General features: G+C 36.2%; 1 protein-coding gene across 21 annotated transcripts in view; it reads right to left on the reverse strand.

The window, feature by feature from the left end:
- BNC2 (basonuclin 2) overlaps window positions 1–22,736 on the reverse strand; it is a 444,904-nt gene that overhangs the window by 148,348 nt on the left and 273,820 nt on the right. For all 21 annotated transcript variants that reach the window (XM_038552459.1, XM_038552458.1, XM_038552453.1 and 18 more), the window contains one exon: window positions 9,554–9,656. In XM_038552459.1, coding sequence (XP_038408387.1) covers window positions 9,554–9,656 — 103 coding nt within the window. The remainder of the gene's footprint in view (window positions 1–9,553; window positions 9,657–22,736) is intronic.

Consider the following 22,736-nt stretch of genomic DNA (forward strand, 5'->3'; position numbering starts at 1 on the left):
GAGACTCTTACATACACTCAGGAGTGTCTGCAAACCTCTGCTCCTGTGCTCCCTTGTAGGAGACGCTGCAGTGGGTCTCAGCACGCAAAGAAGAAGTGCCCTTCTTGATTTCCAGGAGCTCGTGGAGGGATCACTTTCCATAGAAATGACCCTCTGGTCTCAGTGAAGTGCACTGAGCGCATTCAGAAGGGAACACTTAATTGCTCCTGGGGGTAGACGGATCCCATTTCCCTCAGGACCAGGACAGAGGAAAGACTGGACATGATCAATAGTGCAGCAAATGTGAAAGCTTGAAGGACTGGGAAAGAGTGACAGTGATGAGTGAAGGCAGGACAAGAGCCTGGATTTGGGTTTTTAGGATTCTCACACCAATTCTAACTACTCTACCAGTAAACCACTTTACCCTAAGCTTCAGTCTTCCAATTACACTATCTCATACAGAAAGCCTAGCACAGGCCTCTATGTCTAACAGAAATAGAATTCAAGTCACATACTTCAATGTTTGTGGTCTCTTTTAAAGGGTAAAAGTAAAAAATAAATAAAAAATCAAAAATAAAAATAAAAGGTAAAAAATAAACAATGAAACTAATTTTTAAGACTGTATTTTATTTAACTCAATACATCAAAAATATTACAAATATGCAGAAAATATATCAACAATTCTTAATGTGATATTTTACATTTTTTTAAGATTACATTTCCAAAATCCAGTGTATACATTTACAACCTATGTCAATTTGGACAGGCCACAATTCAAGTGCTCAAATCCATAAGAATGTCTTCCTAAGTGGCCAGCCAGGTCTAGTGTTGCCTTGGCCAGCAGAATTTAAGGCCCAATAACATGGTTCTTTCGTTTAGATGGGTCTGAGCTTGCATTTGCAGTGTCACCTGCCTGACCATACAAACAGGCTGGGAGGCCTAAGAGGCCAAAAATGGGAATTTGTGCATCACAGAACAGCTCCAGGGAGAGAGGGACCTTACTACGGGGCTCCTTCACAGATACTGCTTATGATTCTATCTAGTTATGGTAGTAAAACGTTAAAATACTTTCTGTTCAGTGCTTTGGCTATATGCTCACAGATGGGAGCTATATGCTCTATTCACAGATGAATTCAAAAAGCTTTTGAAGAATTATAAACACCTACCCCTCCTAGAAGGCAAAACCTGGTAAGGAATGGGATGCATCAGCAACATATCATGCCTCCCAGAATACAAGTCAGAATTTCTCCGAATTACCATAGTTACCCCATCCCATGCTTTCACTCTTCAACAAAGGGTAGGTAGAGGACCCTTGACTGGAAGAAGTCATCACTATGACACAACGGGAAATGGAAGAATGGTTGAGAGTATCAACATGATATTGCTGAGACATACTGGGTCCTCATGACCCAGCAGAATCTCCTGGTCTATCTGAATAGCACATCCTCAGTAAAATGAGAGGAGCTGAGTGTTTCATTTATAACTCCTTCAATTTGTGTTCTGCTTAACCTGGTGAACTCCAGTTAATTAAGATGTTCCTATAAACAATTAAGCTTCCTGTAGGATCGTTAGCAAGATATAAAAATTTATGATGTAATAAAGTACAATAAAATGATAAAGTGGTTAGCCCATCAAAGCACTTCACATGTAAGAATATAAGTGTGAAAATGAGCAAAAGTAGCCTGAAATCTGACTGAAATTCATCTATTTCTGGGTTTTGGGCTTTCAACAGATAAATATTCCTACAGTTCATTTTAACTGGTCTAGACTTCTCAAACTGTGACTTCTGGGAAAAAGAGTTTCTGACTTCTGTTCAAATTGGGGCTCAAATGACACTTGAGGGAAATTGAAAGGTATGGAACTGGACTGGATTTACTAGGGAAAAAATTGGTAACCTAAACTCTGCCACTGGGCACTGAAAAAAAAAACCTCTCCTGGAAGGAGAAAGCAGCTCATACCACATGTACCTTAAGTGAGGCTCTGGATATTATCATTAGTGTTGAGTCCACTTTCTCTTTAATCTTCCTCAAAACTTTGTTGTGATATTTAGATATATTCCTGTTATTATTTGCATTTACAGATAAAAGAACTGAGGCTTGTTAACTAGGGATCGAGATGGGATTTGACCACTGACTGGTAATTCCAATTTTTAACCACTAAACTACGCTAAAACATGTCTCTCACACCCTCAAGGTTGAAGTTTTACTTCTGTAAGAGTTTAGAAACAACAACTAACATTATTAAGTAGATTATCTTATTTAATCCTAGGAAGAACCCTACAAACTGGGTGCTATTATTATCCACATCTCTTGGAGAAAAAATAGAGATTATGTAACTTGGCCAAGGTTCTACTGATAGTAGGTGGTGGAGCCAGCACATGAACTCTTACCTACTTTTCTATCATGCCTCCCCCATTTGTGTATCTGAAGCTTCCTCATAACCTGGGGCTCTAGCTCTGTATGTTTCAATCTCAAGATCTTCCCTAGAAACTCCTTAACAGTAGAATGGCACTGTATACTTTAGAGGCCAGAATTTACCAGACTCATCTTATGTTCCATCTAAGTAAGAAGCTAGGAAAAAAAAAAAAAACGAAAAAAAAAAAAAAAAAAAACACGTGGGAAGCTAACAGGCAGAGAGCCCAGGACTTTGAAGGGGAGGCACTTGTTTGTGCTGTGATTAAAAAAAGAAAAATTTTAGGGAGTTCAAATCACCATCCCAAAGGTGGGCAGGCTAAGAAACAAATCAAAATAAGCAGCTCAGGGGCACCATAAGAATATAGCTAATGCCATTAATCAGGCACCGAACCTTTGCATTTGTGAGGATGTCCTCCCTTTAAAGCTTATCGGCTGTGATCAGGGAGTAAAGGAAAGAAGCAGAAGAGGGCACGGTGCCCTCAGGTCAAGCAAAGAAGGCTCCCGTGCCAGGCAGGAAAATGGCCTTGTTTTTGCTCTTTAAAATAAAAATAACTGGAGAGATGTTCAAGGACTTTGTCTATGGAGAGACAAGGACCTAGCTACCTCACCAAAGCTAGGAGGCGCCTATAAAGGTGGCTTCTCTAACTAAAAAAGAATTTTGTGGCTAGGCAAGCCAGGGTTTAGCATCACAATCTGGACGAACTAAATCTACTTCTAGATATCTTTAAAGCAGATACTACATTAGTTCCTATCTTTTCCAAATCAGTGTACCAGGGTGAGAGGGCTATGATGTTCCTACCCTTGTGTAAAGCTCTGGAAGCATGACTACCTACATCTCCCCCAAAGTATCAAGTTCTCACTTGTAAAGCTTGTATTTACTTCCCTGTGTTAAGGAATTAAGCTAGTACCTTTCTTAAACTTTTCATCACATCCTAAATACCCCCTGCAACAAGTCTCTCTCAAAGCAAAATTCACTCTTATTGTGACACTCTCCAGGTGGGCAAAAGAGAGGTCAGAGCTTTCTTAGAAGTTAGTATTTGGGAGAATTACCTTTCCTTTGTCAGAAGAGACTCATTGTTAATTACCCTTCTCTCTTAATCTTGAAAAATTCACAAATTATCATACACAAACTGCTGCTGAGTTACTTGGAATGAGCATGATGTCACAGAAAGTCATGCTTTATTTTTATGATAAAAGACTTCTATTTGGGGTGTGAAGGGGAGAAATGGGGAAGAAAGGAGGAAGGAGAAGGAAAGATTACTACTACTGTTGGTTATACTAGCTTTTGGAATCAAGTCAGGGAGAATATTACAAAATTACCAGTTGGGAATAAACTACTTTCACAGATGTTTAGACAATTCATAAGAGCACAGACTGGGACAAATAATAAAGACATGTGACTTTTCATGGGATAAAATGAAAAATTACTGCTTTTGATCCACTCTGCTTAAATCCTTATAAGGTACACCATGCCGCCAACAAATTTGAGGAATCTGTAAACAGAATGCAGAGATCTTGTGATCTCTGACATAATCAAAAAGATTTTTGATTATAGAATGCTAAGAACCAATGGCCCCGTTTTAAGACTTAATTAGGCAAAATAAGCCTCACTAGAATTTTCTTTTAGTTGTATGCTTGCCAGCTTTATCAAATAAAAATACAGGCTCACTCAGCTAAATTTGTAGATACACAACTATTTAAAAAAATTATTCACCGTTTACCTGAAATTCGAATTTAATGGGATGTCTTATATTTCTATTTGGGTGAGGGTCTCTATAAATATCTCTCTTCTGATAAGATCTATCAAGTAAAAAGCTGAGAATTCAAATTCAATGATGCTGAGAAAAAAAGAAAAATTACTTCTAGTGAATTACAAAAAAGGTTTGAAATTAATGGGTTATACGAATATTAAGTCTTACAGTACATTAAACCATAAAACCGGTTGGTATATGACACTAAATTAACTTTATACTGCTCACCATTTCCTGTGGTACAGAACTGAGGAACCAACAGATACCTGGCACAGTATTTTACATATGATATATGTTTAATAAATATCTATTCATTGATGATCCAGATGATGCAGCCCAAGTCTGCTCATTTTACATTTAAAAAAAAATCTGAATAGTTTGGATAGGAGCAGGAAAGCAGCTGGCTTGATGACCAAATAACTAAAGTGATAATGCAGGACTATCTTCTCCTTGAATGAACTGAGGCAGTAAAGAGAAATCACATTTATAGAAGAACATAATAAAGGAAAGGTCTCAAGAATCCTGGTACAACAAGCATTCTCAGAGGCGGACTTTAGCCAAAGGAAATAACCCTGGTGTTAATTCAGACTATGTGGGAATGAATGAAAATTCTAGCATTCATGAATGCAGCTTATTGGAATGGTGCATCCTTTTGGTTTAAATCAAAGTATTCTATAAAGAAAACAATTTTTACCGAGAAAACTGCAGTGGGGTTCATTTAGTGATGTAATATATTTTTTATTCATCAAGCCTCATCTCCTTGCCAAATACTTACTAGACATACTAAGACACGGTGGATTTTTTTCTTGAAGGTAGTTTTAACAAATGGTCTTTGTTGGAAGTAAAAATCACTGACCTAGTAAAGAAAAAATCTCCGTATATATTACCTTTCTAAAACCTGCCCACCTCTTCTTTCATATACACAAATCAAATATATCCCATCATGAAAGAAAACATTTCCAGTTGTCTTGGATTATCACTAAACATCTAGACTACAGTCATTATAACTAATTTGCAAATGATAAATAACAAAAATGATTTAGTACCATAGCTTTCAACTTTTACACCATGCCTCCAGTTTTTCTCAAAGGCAACAAAGTCCTGTTAGTAACATTTCTCATTAGAAGCAAGCACACTCCCCCACCTTTCCTACCCCGGCCCTCCCTACACACAATACCCATTACTGGGTGTATACTAGGATACTTGCTACTTTCTAAGACTATGTAAAACCTTTGGCTGAAGCTTTAATTCTGTGAATGGTTGAATTACTAGTACCTCGGGAAAGGGTCAGAATGCAACAAACTAAACTTCTACCAACATAAACATTTATGTAACCAATAAAGAAGCCACTGCTGCTTTTATCCTGGTATCTTATTTCAGCACTTTTGAACAACAACAAAAAACTTGTAGGAAAAAAAAACTTGTAGGAATATTTTTTTAAAAATTTTTATTTATTAATGAGAGAGAGAGAGAGGGATGCAGAGACACGGGCAGAGGGAGCAGGCTCCATGCAGGGAGCCCGATGTGGGACTCCATCCGGGTCTCCAGGATCAGGCCCTGGGCTGAAGGCGGCGCTAAACTGCTGAGCCACCAGGGCTGCCCCTTCTTTAAAAATTTTTTTCAAGACTCACTCTATATTTTAGGCAAATAAAGGAAATACACAGAAAAGATAATGCAAACAGAGGAGGGAAGGAAATAATAGCTGTTAAATGAATTAGCTGGCAGTATGCTAGAGTCCTTTATCCAAGAACTCAAAACAGAAATTTACAAAGTTAGAAACTCTGGGTTTTACACACCATAGGTATGGAAATCCTATACCAAAAAAAAGATTCTTTTGAAATAAAGTTAAATTTAATTAAGCTCTGCTTTCTATTAATCAAAGTGAAAGAGCTAAAATTCATTAATGGGGAGAAAGAACAGGAAATCCTTTATTAATTCAGTGGGAAATACCAATCAGTAGTCAAGGAACTGTTTTTGGATTTTCTCCCCCTCTTGACTCAGTGGTGCTAAAGATTTCAAGGAAGTAATCTGTGAAAAGCACACAACTCAGTGCATAATTTCAAAACCTAGGTGTTACGGTATGATGAATTAATCACTCACTCTCTTTAATTTTTTAAAACATCTTTCTCAAGAATGTTGTAAAGCAGCTAATGTTAACAATTTAGGCAGGTTGGAGAAGCAATCTGTAAGGCTATGGAAGTGTGTATGTGTGATATAATGACCCATGAAATCCAACCTCTTACAAAGAAATAAGATGATGCTATCAAAAGAGATATGGGAACATATTTATTCAAAAGAGGCCGCCACATTTCTAGGAATTTTTCTTTTTACAGAGAACACTCGATTTTGACATTTGGTTATTTTTTAGCAGCAATTATTATTATTATTATTATTATTATTATTATTATTATTATTATATTAGAGATAGAGTGAGAGAATTCATGTATACAGGAGTGAGGGGGGCAAGAAAGAGAGGGAGTGAGAGAATCCTAAGCAGGGGCCATATCCAGCACAGAGCCCCATGCAGAGCTCAGTCTCACAACCCTGTGATCGTGACCTGAACTAAAATCAAGAGTTGGATACTTAACCAACTAAGCCACCGAAGTGCCTTGCAAGTATATATATTTTTTACAATATAATAACAGCTGGAGTATGTTTAGTGATATAATGAAATAATTCTATGAGATATGTTCTCAGTAGTCCTACTGCTGTTCCATCCAAATTCAGAGACGTACTAAAAAAACCTAAGTCATTTCCTCCTGGTCCTACCCATAGGACACCATACCATGCAAGGCAGCCAGGAAGACTGCTGTGTTTCACCTCTGAGCAGAAATAATTAGAAACACGATTTCAGGGTTTTCTGTGCAGGAGGAGAGAATGAAGCAACTAGTTGAAATGCTAAGGGCAAAAAGAGTGGGTGCTCTCATCCAACTGCCAATTCAAAAGCTGGAAGCCAATCCCTATCATATTTGTCCTAATGAATGAGGGAAGAGTGGGGTTTGTACATCTGTGTCTACATATTTGGAGTTCTATATGATACACAATTGAGGGAGGAAAGAGAGGTCAAGGTAATAACAGTGGTGAGGGAAGGTTAGATTTGAGAAACTCCACAATATCCTAGGAACACAGGATTTCTAATGACGTGGTAGGAAAAGCACAGTCTGATGTAACAGAAATACTTTATTCAAGTTTTGTGAAAAATCACATCCTTCAGAAAGTCTTAGAAACAACCATTGGCTAGAAATAATTTATTTTGTTCAAGAAAGAAGAAATATTTCTTTTTCTTCCCATTACACTACTAATGTAATATGCATGTGGAAGTTGAACAGGTAAAACAAACTGGTGACACAGTAAACTTTTATACTCGACCACAGCAGATAGATGATGGTAACACAGATGGCTTTGGAAAAAAATGAGACTGAATGAATGAAAAGTCTTTTGTTTAACTGATTGACCACTTTTATTGCTTATCCATTATTCAGATTCTTCTAACACAGTATTATTTATTGGAAATGCTTCATATACTTTACCTTTAATTCTCACGACAATCCTGCCAACTAGATATTATTAATTTTATATTACAGATAAGAATGGTAGGCTGCAGAGATACTGAACTATGTGCCATGGAGCTGCAGAGCCAGGATTTGACCCCATATTGACTCTGTGACTCTTGAGCTTGGGACTGTAAGCTCTGGTACCTATTACCTAGTAAAGCCAACATTTATTCAGGGAAACAAGGATATTCATGAAGTGTTATGAGCTGAATTGTGCCTCCCTCCCCCCAAAAATGCATACCTTGAAGACTTAATCCCTGGTACTTCAGAATGTGACTGTTATTTGGAGACTGAGCCTTTAAAGAGACTGATTAAAGTTAAAATGAGACCACTAGAGTGGGCCCTATGCAATGTGATTGGTGTCCTTAGAACAAGAAGAAATCTGGATGCATAGAGGCGCCAAGGGGGTGTGTTCACAGAGGAAAGACCATTTGAGGACATCATGAGAGGGCAGCCATCTGCAAGCCAGGAAAAGTCCTCAGAATGAAACCACTCTGATTTTGGACTTGTAGTCTCTGGAACTGTGGGAAAATACATTTCTGATTTAAACCACCCCGTTGGGGTATTTTGTTATGGGAAGCCCTAGTAAATGAATTATAGGAAGAGAGAAGAACTCGCCGAATGCAGTAGTAACTCACGTAGACTGCAAAAGGAACAGCTCATCTGTTGTTTGAAACTGGACCGAGCTGTTGCAGATTTTGGCCTTGTTAATGAAACAGCAGAGTTCCATCCCCAGAGGCACTGGCAGATCGTGGCCCTGTCTACCAGGCACACCTCTTCTAGGGTATTCCCCTCCTACTATCTGATCTACCTCTTCTTTCTCACACACAAACGTGGCTGAAATGTCCCCACAACGCCCACACACACATCCTAATAAGCAAGGGACATGATAAATTAGAAGCATTTCAAGGCATGGCCCAGTGTTGTTACCTCAGATCTTGCTAGAATAACATGACATTTATAAAAATACAACCCACTGGATATTTGGCACAGCTTGGGAATGAAGAATATGTCCACTGAAGAGCCAATACCCCAGGCTGTCAAAAAAAAAAAAAATCTCAAGCTAAGATTTCTTTTATAAACAATACCTATCTTTTAAAATTCCACATTCTAGGAAGTAAAGAAAATGTCTGCTTATTTTCTAAGTCTCTTTTTGCCTAAACATAAAAAATATAAACCATACATAAGAACATATTAACTGCTTTGTCAAGGCACACTGATGAAATAGCTCCGTGCATCTGGCAAAAAGCTGCAACACTTCCAGCCATGGCCCCGGGTCACCCTCGCCCCCAACACAAAGCTACGCAGAGCTACCACTCTACCACCGGCCACCTCCAATCCTGATGCACACTGAAAGGGGGTATTTACAGACTATTTTCTCAGATACCAGCCAAATAATGTTCCCGTTCACTCTCTCACCCACCTTGGACCATACAAAATTTAACATCTGGGAGGATAAAATGCAGCCTCAAACGCATATGACAAGGGTGAGCAGTCATCGACGAATTCTCCTCAAGCAAAGAGGGTTTGCCAGCTTCCCTCTGAGGTCCAGGCCCTGAAAGGCCAACTGTGGTATGTTTGAGTTTCCATTGGGCCTGGTGCTTGCTGGCTGCTACTATGTTCAGTCAGAACCCCACGGCCCAACTGTCCTATAAACATTGCACCCTTCTGCTCAGAGCTGCTCTGCTTGCCTAGCCTTGCTCTTTGGAGCTGAGAATATGCTGCAGTCTGAATGTTAACTAACACTTGAAGCACAGCTGACCCCTCTTTTTTCTGGGCAACAACTGCTCTGAAAAAATACGCACATTCACCTGAACCTAATGAGAACAGGAAGAAAAGTCCAGATTTTCCTCACCATGTGCCACCCAGCCATGTTTACACTGATCACAAGTCCTCAGGTTAATCTTCCCCGGCTGAAAACATTCACACGTGCAGTTTACCAGTGTGCAACGGATGGCCTGAAAAATAAAGGAGGAAAAAAAGGATCAGCATCTGTTCAAAGGTACTGTGTTTCCTCACCGTTTTAATAAATAACCTCCACTTCCATTTTTAAAGGCTGTATGTTGGTAGGGGCCTGGAGAGTTTTAAAGATAAATTTGGATACCATCAAAATCTCTTTCAGAAAAATGTAAGAAAACAAAGCTCATTCACTAACAGAATGTTTCATGTCGTTCATATTTAACCTTTAAATTAGAAACATAGAACACGCAGAAAAAGAATAAAGGATTACATATTCCACAAGACACTTGATTTGTAATGCTAGGGATTCCAAACAGAAAAAAATACTGACACTACTATATATTCCCATTTAAGTTTATCCACTTGGCAATAATGCAGAAAAATATACTCTAATACAATAATGCTCAGGTGAAATGTTGGTGAAAGTAAAACATGACATGCAAATATAATTATTAGAATATTGCTTTTCTTCTGCTAAGTTTCACTTAAATGCTTTGTTAATCTTTCAGGTACACTTTGAAAGACATTCCTGTTAGCCCAATAATAATCTAGCATAGTTCTGGTAGTATTTATCTACTTCCCAATTCCTTGTTTTTCCCCTTTTGATACATAATTTTCATTTTCATTCCTGTTTTGAAAAATACACAACCTTCCTTTTACTTCATTTTTTTAAAGTAGGCTCTACGCCCAGTGTGGAGCCCAAAGTGGGGCTTGAGCTCATGAGCCTGAGATCAACACTTGAGCTGACATCCAGAGTCAGAGGCTTAACCCACTGAGCCACCCAGGTGCCCCCTTTTCTTCTACTTTAACAGTAACATAAGAAAATAAGCTTAAATTTGTTTTTACATTAAAATAGGAAAAGCCATTTATGTAAACATCTTATATCTGTAACAATCCAACTCTATCTTAGAAAACTGAAAAACATACTCAAAAATCTTTCATTTCTTTACAGGTACTTTAAAAAAATCATCTCACCAGTTTATATTATAAAGTGAATCCATGGAAAATTAGCATAAATGAAGTGTAACTTTTTATGGATAAAAACCAATGCTTAAAACTTGCTAAAGCTGACCTATGCTCCTAGACTACAGTTAATAAATTTATCTCATACATTTAGTTCTAATTTGCATGGAAATGCTGAAGACAGAAGGGATTCAGTGCGATCATTCACAGAGTAACAGTCTACTGTAACTACCTGAACTGCCAGGAAAAGATCTCTCTACAGTTTTAGATGCGATCAATGCTTACTAATTTGGGGTGGGGGTTGTTAGAAGAGAGGAATGGAACCACCTGAAACTGCAGTTCCAGGACTGAAAGCCATGCTCACTTACGTAGCTTCTAGATGCTCACATTCCTGGAACCAAATGGATTCTTATATAAACTGTCTCACTTGTAATAGTATTTTAGATATTGCTAACACAGTTGGGCCCAATTCCACTTACAGAGAATAAGACTGACGGGGTTTTACTGTTCCCCATGCTTTGGGTCCAGCAAGTTTGAGGTATTTCTCTTTTTGCTATAAATCCATAGGTCCCAGTCAGTTTGCAATGAGAGTCCTCACTGTAAGACTCCTTTCTTAGTTCACTTCCACCTTAATTCGCTGCTCCATTACCACTAGGGAAACATGCAATTGTCTAATCTGCCTGATATTTCAGGGTCTGTCTTCCAATGTCAACAGTCCAGCTACATATGAACTAGAATGTAAAACTTTGCTGAATGTATTGGTGATTAGAAGTATTAGTAGTAAGAAATAGGGACACCAAAGGAAGCAAATGCTGACTAAGCAAGAATATTATAAGCATTTGTAGGTTATAGTGGTACATACTTCTTCCAAAATTTCTTATTTCCACTTCAACAGTTTACTGACCGAGCAATATATCAGAATATAACAAGTTAGAAAAAGTTCATTTAAATTCATGTGCATTAGTTAATGAACGCACAATTTAATTGTGATATAGTAAAAACCAAACCAAACCAAACCCAAACAAAACAGTTTAGCGGGCAGTGTTTCTACTAAAAACAAGATACTTTACAAACTAACAAACTAATAATAAATTCAGATATGGCAACCATGGTGACATTAAAATATTCATTTAATCCGAACTGCAATAATACAGGCTTTCATAATTACAAAAAAAATCTCTTTACCAAAATTTTAAAATTCCCAAAAAAAGAGATGATTTCTCAAAGACTATAAGTTAACTTCAGCACAAAAGACATATATACTTTAAGTCGTTAATTTGATAACATTAAATTATTTTACAAAAGTAGCCTAGTTTTACATTGTGTTTAAAGCACACTTTTCTCAATTTTAATTAGAGCTATATTCAGAACAGAACAAATAAAAAAAAACCTGTATATTTGCTTTATTTTTATGTATAACTCTTTATTCTCTAGCTGACTCATTCATTCATTTACTTGGAACTACCTTATGATTTAAATATTTTTCTCTACCTAAATAACTTTATATATCTGGCACATTTGGGAATTAAACTTTTCAGATCATTATCCTTTTTTATGAATTCTATTCTTTTTGTACCTAAACACATAAACCTTGGAACACCTCAACTCCTTTTGTATATAAACACTTAAATGCTGGAATATCCATTTTGTATTCCTATGAATTCCAGAAGGTCTATTTGTTTTAAATTCAGATTTTTATAGACTACAATTGTTCCTTAAGGGAATTATATATATTTAAACAATATGGTCTAAATAAATATTTTGAGTAAGAGACTATTGTGGCTTCAAAGGAAGTTTTATTCTAAATAACATTTTTGAAACAGCATAAAACTCTGACATACTATTTATCCACAACAAAACAGAACCAATGTGATCACTTGCCAACTCACCCACACTTAAAGAAAATAAATTATCATAAAATTATCAAAGGCAGTTAAACCTCAAAAATGTACATGCTTTACAAGGAGACAGCTGGGAAGAGTAGAAACGGATAAACTCTCATTTTTTTGTAAGCACATTCACTTCTTCCTTCATTCAGCTAACATATAAGTTCCTCCCACTCACTGCGGGGCACTCTCAACTGCTGAAAATCCAGAGATGATAAGTAAGTGGCAAAAAGAAGATACCAGGAAAGGAGCAGTGTAGTCAGACTGTTCCCACATATACATGCAGGGATTCTCATGCAGGTCTAGCTATTTCGGTTTATTAACCCCACCATGCCTCATTAAGAGTGCTCTGTAACTCTTTCTTCAATTCTTATATTATCAGGACTGCCAAATCCCCCAGAACAATGACAATAGTGACTTTTTTAAAACCTGCAACTTACTAAAAGTAATTATTACTCCTGCTTACCTTTACCATGGATTTCTTGAAAGAAAAATCCATACACCCAACACCTATTTCTTCCACTTCGGCACCACCACCTACATTTTAATTTTGCAATCTGGATTCTACCCCACACTTTCCTGAAACTTTTTCCAGAAGCAATGTTTTCAATAATGTTGGTCCCTTTTTCTAGTCTCCTGGTCTTCTCAGACCTGGGTGCACCGTATGGCACTCTCTCCTTCATTCCTCAGCTGTAGAGACCAGCTATCCTAGTTTTTCTGGCAATGACTTCTCACTCTCTCTCCACTGTAAATAAATACAGGTGTTTCCCACGCCAGGCTCTCATTTTTTAATTTGGCAATTTTATCCCCTCCTACAGCTTCAAATATTATCACTACACAAAAACCATCATTTGGGAGCCAAATACTGTGTTAAGTGGCAGGAAATGGATGGCAGGGTCCCTGCACTTAGGGACTTGATAGAGTTTGTGGGCGGTGGGCATAGAGAAAAGACCTTAAGAACAGAAGGAAGCCCTCAAACGGGCTAGAGAAGCACCATCTCTCCCTTTTTATTCCTCTGTCTTTTCTTCTTTCAAAGGTAGGATTTTATAATTTATAACAGTAACCTATTATCCATTATCATTAATAATAGCTAGATTTACTGGATATTTGCCATTTTCCATTTACTATGTTAAATATTTTATAAACATTAGCTCTCTTAATTGTCAGAAAATACCATGAGGTTAGTACTATTATTACCTTTATTTCACAAATGAAGAAAATGAGGTGGAGATAATTCAGTGCCCTGCCTAAAGATACCAAACTAGTAAAGTCACAGGAATCAAACCCAGGTCTGTGTAAACTCTCCATTTGACTGATGGAGAATCTCTAGTTATAATTCCATTTACAGTCACCATTCAATCTCCACTATGCCCTGTTAACTCACGCTCATCTTTCCGATTTCAACTCAAATATTACTTTCATTCCCCAGGGCAGCTGCCCTTACATCCTAGTCAAGTTCCCCATTAGTTTCCTGTTTCACAAGGGATCTTTCTGTCATAGCACTTATCATCATTGTAAATATGTAATCTACTACATATAAATGTATTTATATATCTGTGTGATTATTTGATTAATGCCTGTCTTTCCTTCTAGAATTTAAGATCCATGAAGGCAGGGCAACACCTTTATTGAGCTTACAATGTATACTGGCAAATACTCAAGACACTTGAAGGAGTACATGATCCATTGAACCTCTTTCTTTATCTCTAACAGTAGTAGCAATAACATCACAAGAGGGTCAAAAGACTTAAATGAAATAATGACTAAAAAGCACACAGCATTGTGCCTAGTCATAGTAAAAGCTCAATACATGGAAACCTTTTATGACCCAAGAAAGTTTACCCATATTATATTTAAATTATTTCCCCTTATGATTCTTCCCAATGTACTATTTTCCCAACATTTTATAAAATATTGAATATATATTTAGTCTTAATGAATTAAAAGAACACTTTGACATACATGATGCCATATTTTTCATACTATAATCTTCTAAGGTAGGCATGACAAGGATCAGCATTTGTTTTTAATATTAGGGTTCAGAAATGTTTATACGGATATTACATGGCTCTTAAATGATAGGGTGGATTTCCCAATTATTAATCAGTTTATTTCCATTCTCTATAGAGAAAGGAAGAAAACATACAATTAAACCAGTAAATTATAAATATTGACATTCAAAAGTAGACCTAAAATAAAGTATACCAATTAAGAATGAAATATTTAATCAAGGGTTGGTCAGTAACACTTTTATATTTGAATATTAAATAAGGGTGCATTTGAAAGTATTCTGGAAGAGTTCCAAAGCCCTATTCAAATAAGATTCTGTTATTACTAAAACTGAAGTCTCTTTAGCTTTATTATAGTCATAGCTGGCTTGAACTCTGCAAGTATATGTGAACTAAACATCAATCTTCTCACTAAATGATATTTGCCAGGAAAACACGATTGTTGCTTCAGCTAATATTTAGTGTACCTCACAAAAGAACTATAAACAAGCCTCATTAATAAATCTATTAGCTGTTTCTTGTCTGGGAACACTTACACAAATTACATATTAGTACAAAGTAACAAAAGGCAAAAATAAGGCCATGGGGCAATTAGAAACATAAAACATATATTCTGAAGGAATAATCATAAAAAGGAAACAAAAAATGAAAAATTTAAATTCTAGGTTTTGCCTTGCCATTAGAAAAACTTTGCCAAGCGCTCCCTTCAGGTGTTTTTTAACCCTGGCTAAATCTCCCATATATAATGAAAACTCTTAAATTGCTTTTTCCTCATTCATTTTTGGGGAGGATATCAAGATTTATAACAGTGTATTTGAATCATTTTTAAATGTTTAATAGATATATAGCTGATCTACATTACAACTGTTTAATAGATATATACCGGATCTACATTACAACTGAATTATGGAAAAAACTGATCATTGATATAGCATTCATTTCTGTCCTGTTATTTTCTACTGTAAACAGGTGGTCGATTCTAGGTATATAAATTAATTGGCTATGATAGTTATAAGTGACAGGGCTCTCCTTTTTTATTTTTACCAAGAACAAATTTAGTAAACTGAATTTTCTACTTTGAAAGTCACAGGTAGGTATCATAAATATGTAGAATTGGCCAACCTTCCATGAGGATACAAAATAGTCTATGCTATAATGAATTCTTATTAAGTCATCACTACATACGTTATTCATCTCTGAACACACACACAAGCCCAAGAAGGAAAGGTATACATTGTATCAGAAATCAAATGAACCATTTTATTTGGTAGGAAAATCATTCTTGAAAGACTCTGGCTTTGAAAAATAAAAAACAAAAATCTGAAATAGAATATTATCTATTCATGAACCTGGAAGTGAAGTATTCCAGTACTAACATGGATTACACTGCAGTAATTACAAAGTAACAGTTATCAAGCATTATAGATGAAGAGAATGGCCAAAGAGACACACAGAATTTAATGAGACTTCCACACATTTTTACATCTAGTATAAAAAAACCTAAGACAGTACTTCTAAAGCACTGTCACAGAGATTCTAAAGAATTTAAGTGATGGTAACATGATTATGTCAGGAAACAGCTCCCTAAGTAAATTTCAGGTTAGTTTTTTCCTTCCCATTTTCCCATGGAGGATACATAAAGCTAATGGAAAAGAAACAACTTCCAAAAGAAGTACTGTGAGTGTTAACTAAGGCTTGGAAAATCTATATGACATCGCTTTTGCAGAACTCCTCAATATCCTAAATTTGGCCAACATACAATGCAGTACGAGCAAAGAAAACTCAAGTTTTTTTTAATGGTGGACAGCTTCTGAGCCAACATGAACTAGATAGACAAAAGCACAAGAAATTTACTTTTAGTTGAGGATAAAACTCATACATGATAAAAGCAAAGGTACATATCCCTCTCTTGTGCTACAGGGTTTTGTACTCAGGTATCGAAATAAGACAAGATGGCATGAGTTGGACAGACATAGAAAACTGACCAAAAGATCCATGGCTTTAAATACCCTACAAAGAAATTTTATAACAACCTAACTTTAATATCCTACAAAGGATATTAAATATCCTTTAAATATCCTACAAAGAAGTTTTATAACAACCTAAAAGTCTTATCTAACTCTCAGACGATTATTTTTAAGATTTTATTTATTTAAGAGAGTGAGCAAAAGTATTTTAGAGCAGAGGGAGAGGGAGAAACTGAGCAGGAAGCCTGACACGGGGCTTGATCCCACGACCTCAGGATCATGACATGACCTGAGCTGAAGGTCACTTAACCAACTGAGCCACCCAGGTGCCCCTAACTATGAAACCATTAATATAAATCTATAGTTATAACAAGGTGGGTATGTTTTCAGTATTTATACAAAAAAAATACAAATCTGAGTTTCAATGGGCAATGTTCACAGAATTTACAAAAAGTAATTATCAGTAATTATAAAGTACTATAAAAGTTAAAGGTCCACAGAATGTTAAACTGCATGTAAATGCCACTACTCATAAAATAATAATAATTACAGTAAATGAGAAGCAGTGAAATTATTCTGTCTGCTTAACAAAATCCAAAATTCACAACGGGAAATTATAGCAAAAGTATGTATCTTATTTGGTGGTAAAATAAACTTAAAACTGAAAAATTCATTAACCCTGTGACACCTGGGTAGATCAGTGGTTGAGCATCTGCCTTTGGCTCAGGTTGTGATTCTGAGGTCCTGGAATCAAGTCCCACATTGGGCTCCCCACAAGGAGCCTGCTTCTCTGTCTGCCTATGTCTCTGCCTCTCTCTGTGTGTCTTTAATGAATAAATAAAATCTTAAAAAAAAATGAAAAATTAACTCTTCAATAAAAGGTTCCTTCAAATTTGTCTAAATGTTTTTAATGTCATATGAAGAAATAGCAACTTGATCAAATGATCATTTTGTTGTACCCAAGGGCTTTTGAAATTTCTCAGTGTCTTCGACAATTAGATTTTGTGACTGAATCAGAGGATTTGAAAACACATCATGGTAAGGCCAGACTCACTGCAAGGGCCAGATGCCACTGATATAATAAACAAGGTCAAGATGAAAGCTGGACAAATTTCAACAAAACACCATAAGAATATAAAAGTATTGATCAAAAGATATATCTTCACCATAGACACTTTCACCATAATGGGAAAAGATTCACTGAGGAAAAGTGGCCTTTCAATACCATTTACTGTTAAAATCCAGAGATTTTAAAACTTAGAGTTTCTCCTAAAAGCTATGATACCTCCATCAACTGGTGAATGGATAAAAAATATGGCATATTCCATATGATGGAATATTATTTGGCCATAAAAAGGAATGAACTATTGATATATAGTACAACATGGATGAACTCTGAAAACATTCTGTGAAGTAAAAAAAAGAAAAAAAACTAGTCACAAAAGACCATATATATAGGATTCTGTTCATATGAAATGTACAGCACATAAAAATCCATAAAGACAGAAAGTAGTTAGTGATTACTTAGGGCTTTCAGGGGTAGCTAAAGGATTTCTTTTTGAGATGATGAAAATGTTCCAAAAATGACTATGATGATGGTTGCACACAACTGTGAATATACTAAATCTATTGAATTGTACACTGCAAATGATAGAATATATGGTGTATGAACTCTGTCTCAATACAACTGTTTAAAAGAGGGAAGGGACAAAACTAGCTGCATCACCTGGTTTCTACTGGTGGCTTAAATTATTTAACTCATAAGACAGCATTCCCCCAGGATACTGAACATAGACTAATAGCCTTAATAGCAACCTAGTTGCTCTCTAATAGGCAAATGCTAAATAAGTGAATAAACAGAAGGCAAACAAAAACATTTCCCTGCTGCTTAAATTTGAAAACCCTCTGTACTTTGAAAATATTAAAACCTAATATATCCATCTAAAATTGGCAATTATTTTCTAAGTCACTGCTATTTTTCCATCAGGGAAATCTAAGACATTATTCAATAAATTGGCAGGAGGGTGGCTCTTAGTTATGCTCGGCATATGAAAATCAAGGTACTAGAACAACTAAGAGAATTTGTTAAAAATTGACAGTGATGCTGGGTTGGCTCAGCTGGTTGAGCATATGCCTTTGGCTGAGGTCATGATCTCAGGGTCCTGGGATCAAGTTCCATGTTGGGCTCCATACTCAGCAGGGAGTCAGTTTATCCCTCTGTCCCGCGCCCGCCACCCACCCCCCCGCCATGCTCCCTGTTTCTCAAATAAAATCTTTTAAAAAAATTGACAATGATGAATTCTGTCATGTATACTAGGAAAAGCATTCCTCAATTTACTACGATGAAAAAGTTACTTCTGCAAAAGTCAGAAAACAAATTTGGTTTAGCAGAAGACAGCAAAGAAGGAAGACCATAAGCTTCTGAGTAAATGTTTATACATGAATGTGAATGTTTCTATGACTATGTGTGAATATATAAACACAAACAGGGGGAAAGAGACATATACACAGGCATATAAATTTTCACAGACATGGGTCCAACGAGCATCTGTAGTCATTACCTTATGACCACAACCTACTATCAATCTACACAAGGAAGACCCCATTTAAATAATTTAGGAGTTCAGAGTAAAAATCAACAGCGGGATATAGCCAATTATATAAGGAAAATACCCATGCTTCTATGGCATCAAAGCATATGCAGGCTTTGGAGTGCATGTGTTATGTTTTTTTTTCCCCCAATTAAATTAGGCCTATGGTAATACAAGCTATTTTGTTAGGCAATTAGTAATATTAGAGAAACAGGAAATGAAAAAGCATTTCAATTTGGGCAGAAACATTTTATTTTCCTACCTAACAGTTAACAATTAAGATATTCAATTTATTGCCTATATGCTTACAAATTTTAAAGACTACTCACACAGGCAGCTATGATAATTAGAAAGGAAATACTCTTTTTAGTGAACATACCTATCATCTAACTGAAAATAAGGGGTTAGCTCATCATACAAAATAAGCCATTTTAACTAAACTCGGTCTACATTTACCAGAATACATAACTTTATATAAGGAGCCAAAGCACCTCTGATATCATATGAATGCTAAGTAATACTCATCTCATTTCACCTTAATGTTGAATCAGCAATTTGGTATTCCATTGATATACATTTTATTCATTTTCACTAATGCAATTTGAAAGGTGGTAATGTGATTACATTTCTCTGTGGCATTCATGAAAACAATTACTAATATAATATGATAGGGAAGACATTAATAAGGAAGGGATTTATAATGAGATGCAAGAAGATTTATAAACCTTTAGGCACTTCACAAAAAAATACTCTTCATTAGGCAAGAAAAAAAAAAAAGATAAAGCCTTAAGTTCTGTTATTTCAGGCACAGCTTCAATCCTGGGAAAAATGATTTGCACGATGATCTCATATATTGGTGACCAAGCAGAGAGGTGCAAGAACCACCCAAGACTTGTCCCAAGTTGTGCCCAAATGTAAGACATAGTCCTAACTCGAAGCCTCTCCTTCCCAGACAGCATGGGTACTTCTTTAAGGAAGGAGTACCTCTATATCTTGATTCTTTACAAAAGGAGCTAGCCATATTATTTCAAATGCCAGAGCACCGTAATCAATCCATTTACCAAGCAAGAACATAAGGTGGATGACCTTTTAACTAAATTTACTTCTCTAGGCTTGTGAAAAGAATTTATCCCAGTGAAGCAACAAGGGAGACAAGTTGTTGCATTTTAGGATGTATTGTTTCAGATGACAACTCTGATTACCCAGGCCAATTGAGGCAGCCTTTGTGAGACTAATAATATCCACATTTGTTCAGTGCTATGAAGCTTGCATAATACTTCAAATACATTCTCATATTTAATCATCAAAATCCCTCAAATTAGAGATTTTTCAAACAGCAGAAAATGAGGCTCTGAGATGTCCTTAAATGGCCACAGCTAGTAATCCAGGGCTCCTTCCACTCTGCCTGTGTATGAAAGGCAAGAAGCTAAATAATCCCCCTTGGACCCTCCCTCCACAGAGAGATTTCCTCAGATACTTTTTTTTTTTTTTTTTAGTTCCAATAGGAGTTTAAAATCAAATAAGAGATGTGGACAAAACCACACTCAAAGGGAGAGGTGTGGGTAAAGGTTTAAGCACTGTGAAAAGGGGAGGTAAACTGCAAAGTAAGCAGTTAATTTATAATAGGATCTTCCACAAAGTGGTACATTTTAGACCAAGAAAGCAACTCCGAACAGCTTTTCATAGAGTCTTTAAATAGTTATATTAAGAAAGGCCAAAATCTGAAAAAAGGGACACAAGGTATCCCTAAGAACATCTGGTTCATTTTATATCACCTTATTTCTACTTGTCTTGGGACTGCCCATTAGTAAGTAGCGTATCTCAACAAACATTTTAATACTTTCCATTGTGTATATATAACTTACATCATAATTATGTCTGATTATGAAAGACTGTTTCTTTGCCCAAGAGCAGATATCACCTCAGGAATCATACCTATTACAAATAATAATAATGATATGATGAACAGTCTACATGCCCTCTTATACGTTATTTATGTTAGGTCATAGATTCCCCAGGGGTCCGTGCTGAGACCTGGACTGGCTTCATTAGAGCCTCATATAAATCACTAAAGGCACATCATGATTTTACCACTGGCTAGAGTCGCCAGAATTTTTCAAGTGAAACCTCTCAGGTAATACATTTTTTAAAAACACAAATACAATGTTATCATTTCTTCTAAAAGGTGGTTTTCTCAAATTCAAAGGGCTACATTCAGATGCTCAGAGAAATCTCACAAATTTCTATGGAATCTGTAAGTATCTGAGGGTAAAATGTGCCCTAGAGTATTGAAAAAACATTATTCTCTTTTTTCTTGTAAGGATTAGTTGGTTAAAAGACAAAGAGAGACATATCCTTATAGGGAAAGACAGCAAAAAACAGACCATCTAGCAGCTAACAAATGCTTCAACTTCACTGAGCAAACAGAGAAACCTATGCAATGATTGTCAGAAACTCTGAGCTAACTCTTGAAAATTAAAAAATAAATAGAAAGCCTTGTGGGGGAAAAAAAAAGGGAGTCTTCCAGAACAATGTTAATGTCATCTTGGGCATGTGGACTGGGTTCACATGTGTGTCAGCTGAATCAACATAATGGCCTATAACAGCTTCGAAGCAGCTAATATGGTCCATTGGGTCAATAATCCGTGAACTAAGAAGGATTTACTTGATAGACTATAAATGGTTCATAAGAACTCAAAAATCACTCCATCAGATCAAAAATCCAATTTTCATATGGTGCCTTTCTACAAATTAGCCAAAAGAAAGTAATAGCTCTAAAGGACTTCAAGGTCTATCAGTTAAAAATTTACTTTTTAAAGAACAGTGCAGAGGAGGAAGAATTAAACACATCTCTCTCTCTGGTGATCCAACCTATTTTAAGGGGAAAATACATTTTATTATGGAAAGCTAATATACAACAGGAAATTTTCATGGGCTTTTCACATTTTCCTAAGGGTACCTGAAAGTATGGATCAAAACAAATGAAAGCATACACCAATGCATGTATCCTCCACCCACACACAATATATCTCCATCTGCCTGCATATGTTATCACTAATTACCAAACTTGCTTCTAGGATAGCAACATTTAAGGATGAAATTTTATATTTTATTTTTGCTTCTTTACACAGTTTGTATTGGGAGTCTGTAGTGTGGGGCTTGTGGAGACATTTGAGATGGCATATGGATACTGGCAAATTCCTTCATCTTCATATGTGGGAAAGTAGGCAAAAAAAAATAAAAACTACAAAAGACAAACGGTAGGAACTACAATATTTTTTCCATATTTAAGAGAGAGAGGAGGGAGTTGGCTAAAACATATATAGCTGGTGTTTACAGATAACTTCAATTCCTGCCCACTCTAGACTACAGAGAAATAGTAGTCTTATCCTGTATTGGTGAATTTCATTATGTATTCACACTAGGTGATAGTGGTTGCAGATTAATTTTTTTAATGTAAGCCTATCTATGTGAATAAATGTATTTACTAAGTTCATGGCAACGAAGAAAAGCAGAGAAAAATGCTCCAAAAATATAACAGGCTGTAATTAGAATTCTTAACAAGAAAGAATTCCTTTCCTAGGGAAGAAAATGTGATCTATCACTTCTCTCTCAAAATGCTATTAGCCTCTCTTCATCAAAAGGACAACAAGAAGCAATCTT

The sequence above is a fragment of the Canis lupus genome, chromosome 11, assembly GCF_011100685.1.
Source record: "Canis lupus familiaris isolate Mischka breed German Shepherd chromosome 11, alternate assembly UU_Cfam_GSD_1.0, whole genome shotgun sequence".
Lineage (NCBI taxonomy): Eukaryota > Metazoa > Chordata > Mammalia > Carnivora > Canidae > Canis > Canis lupus.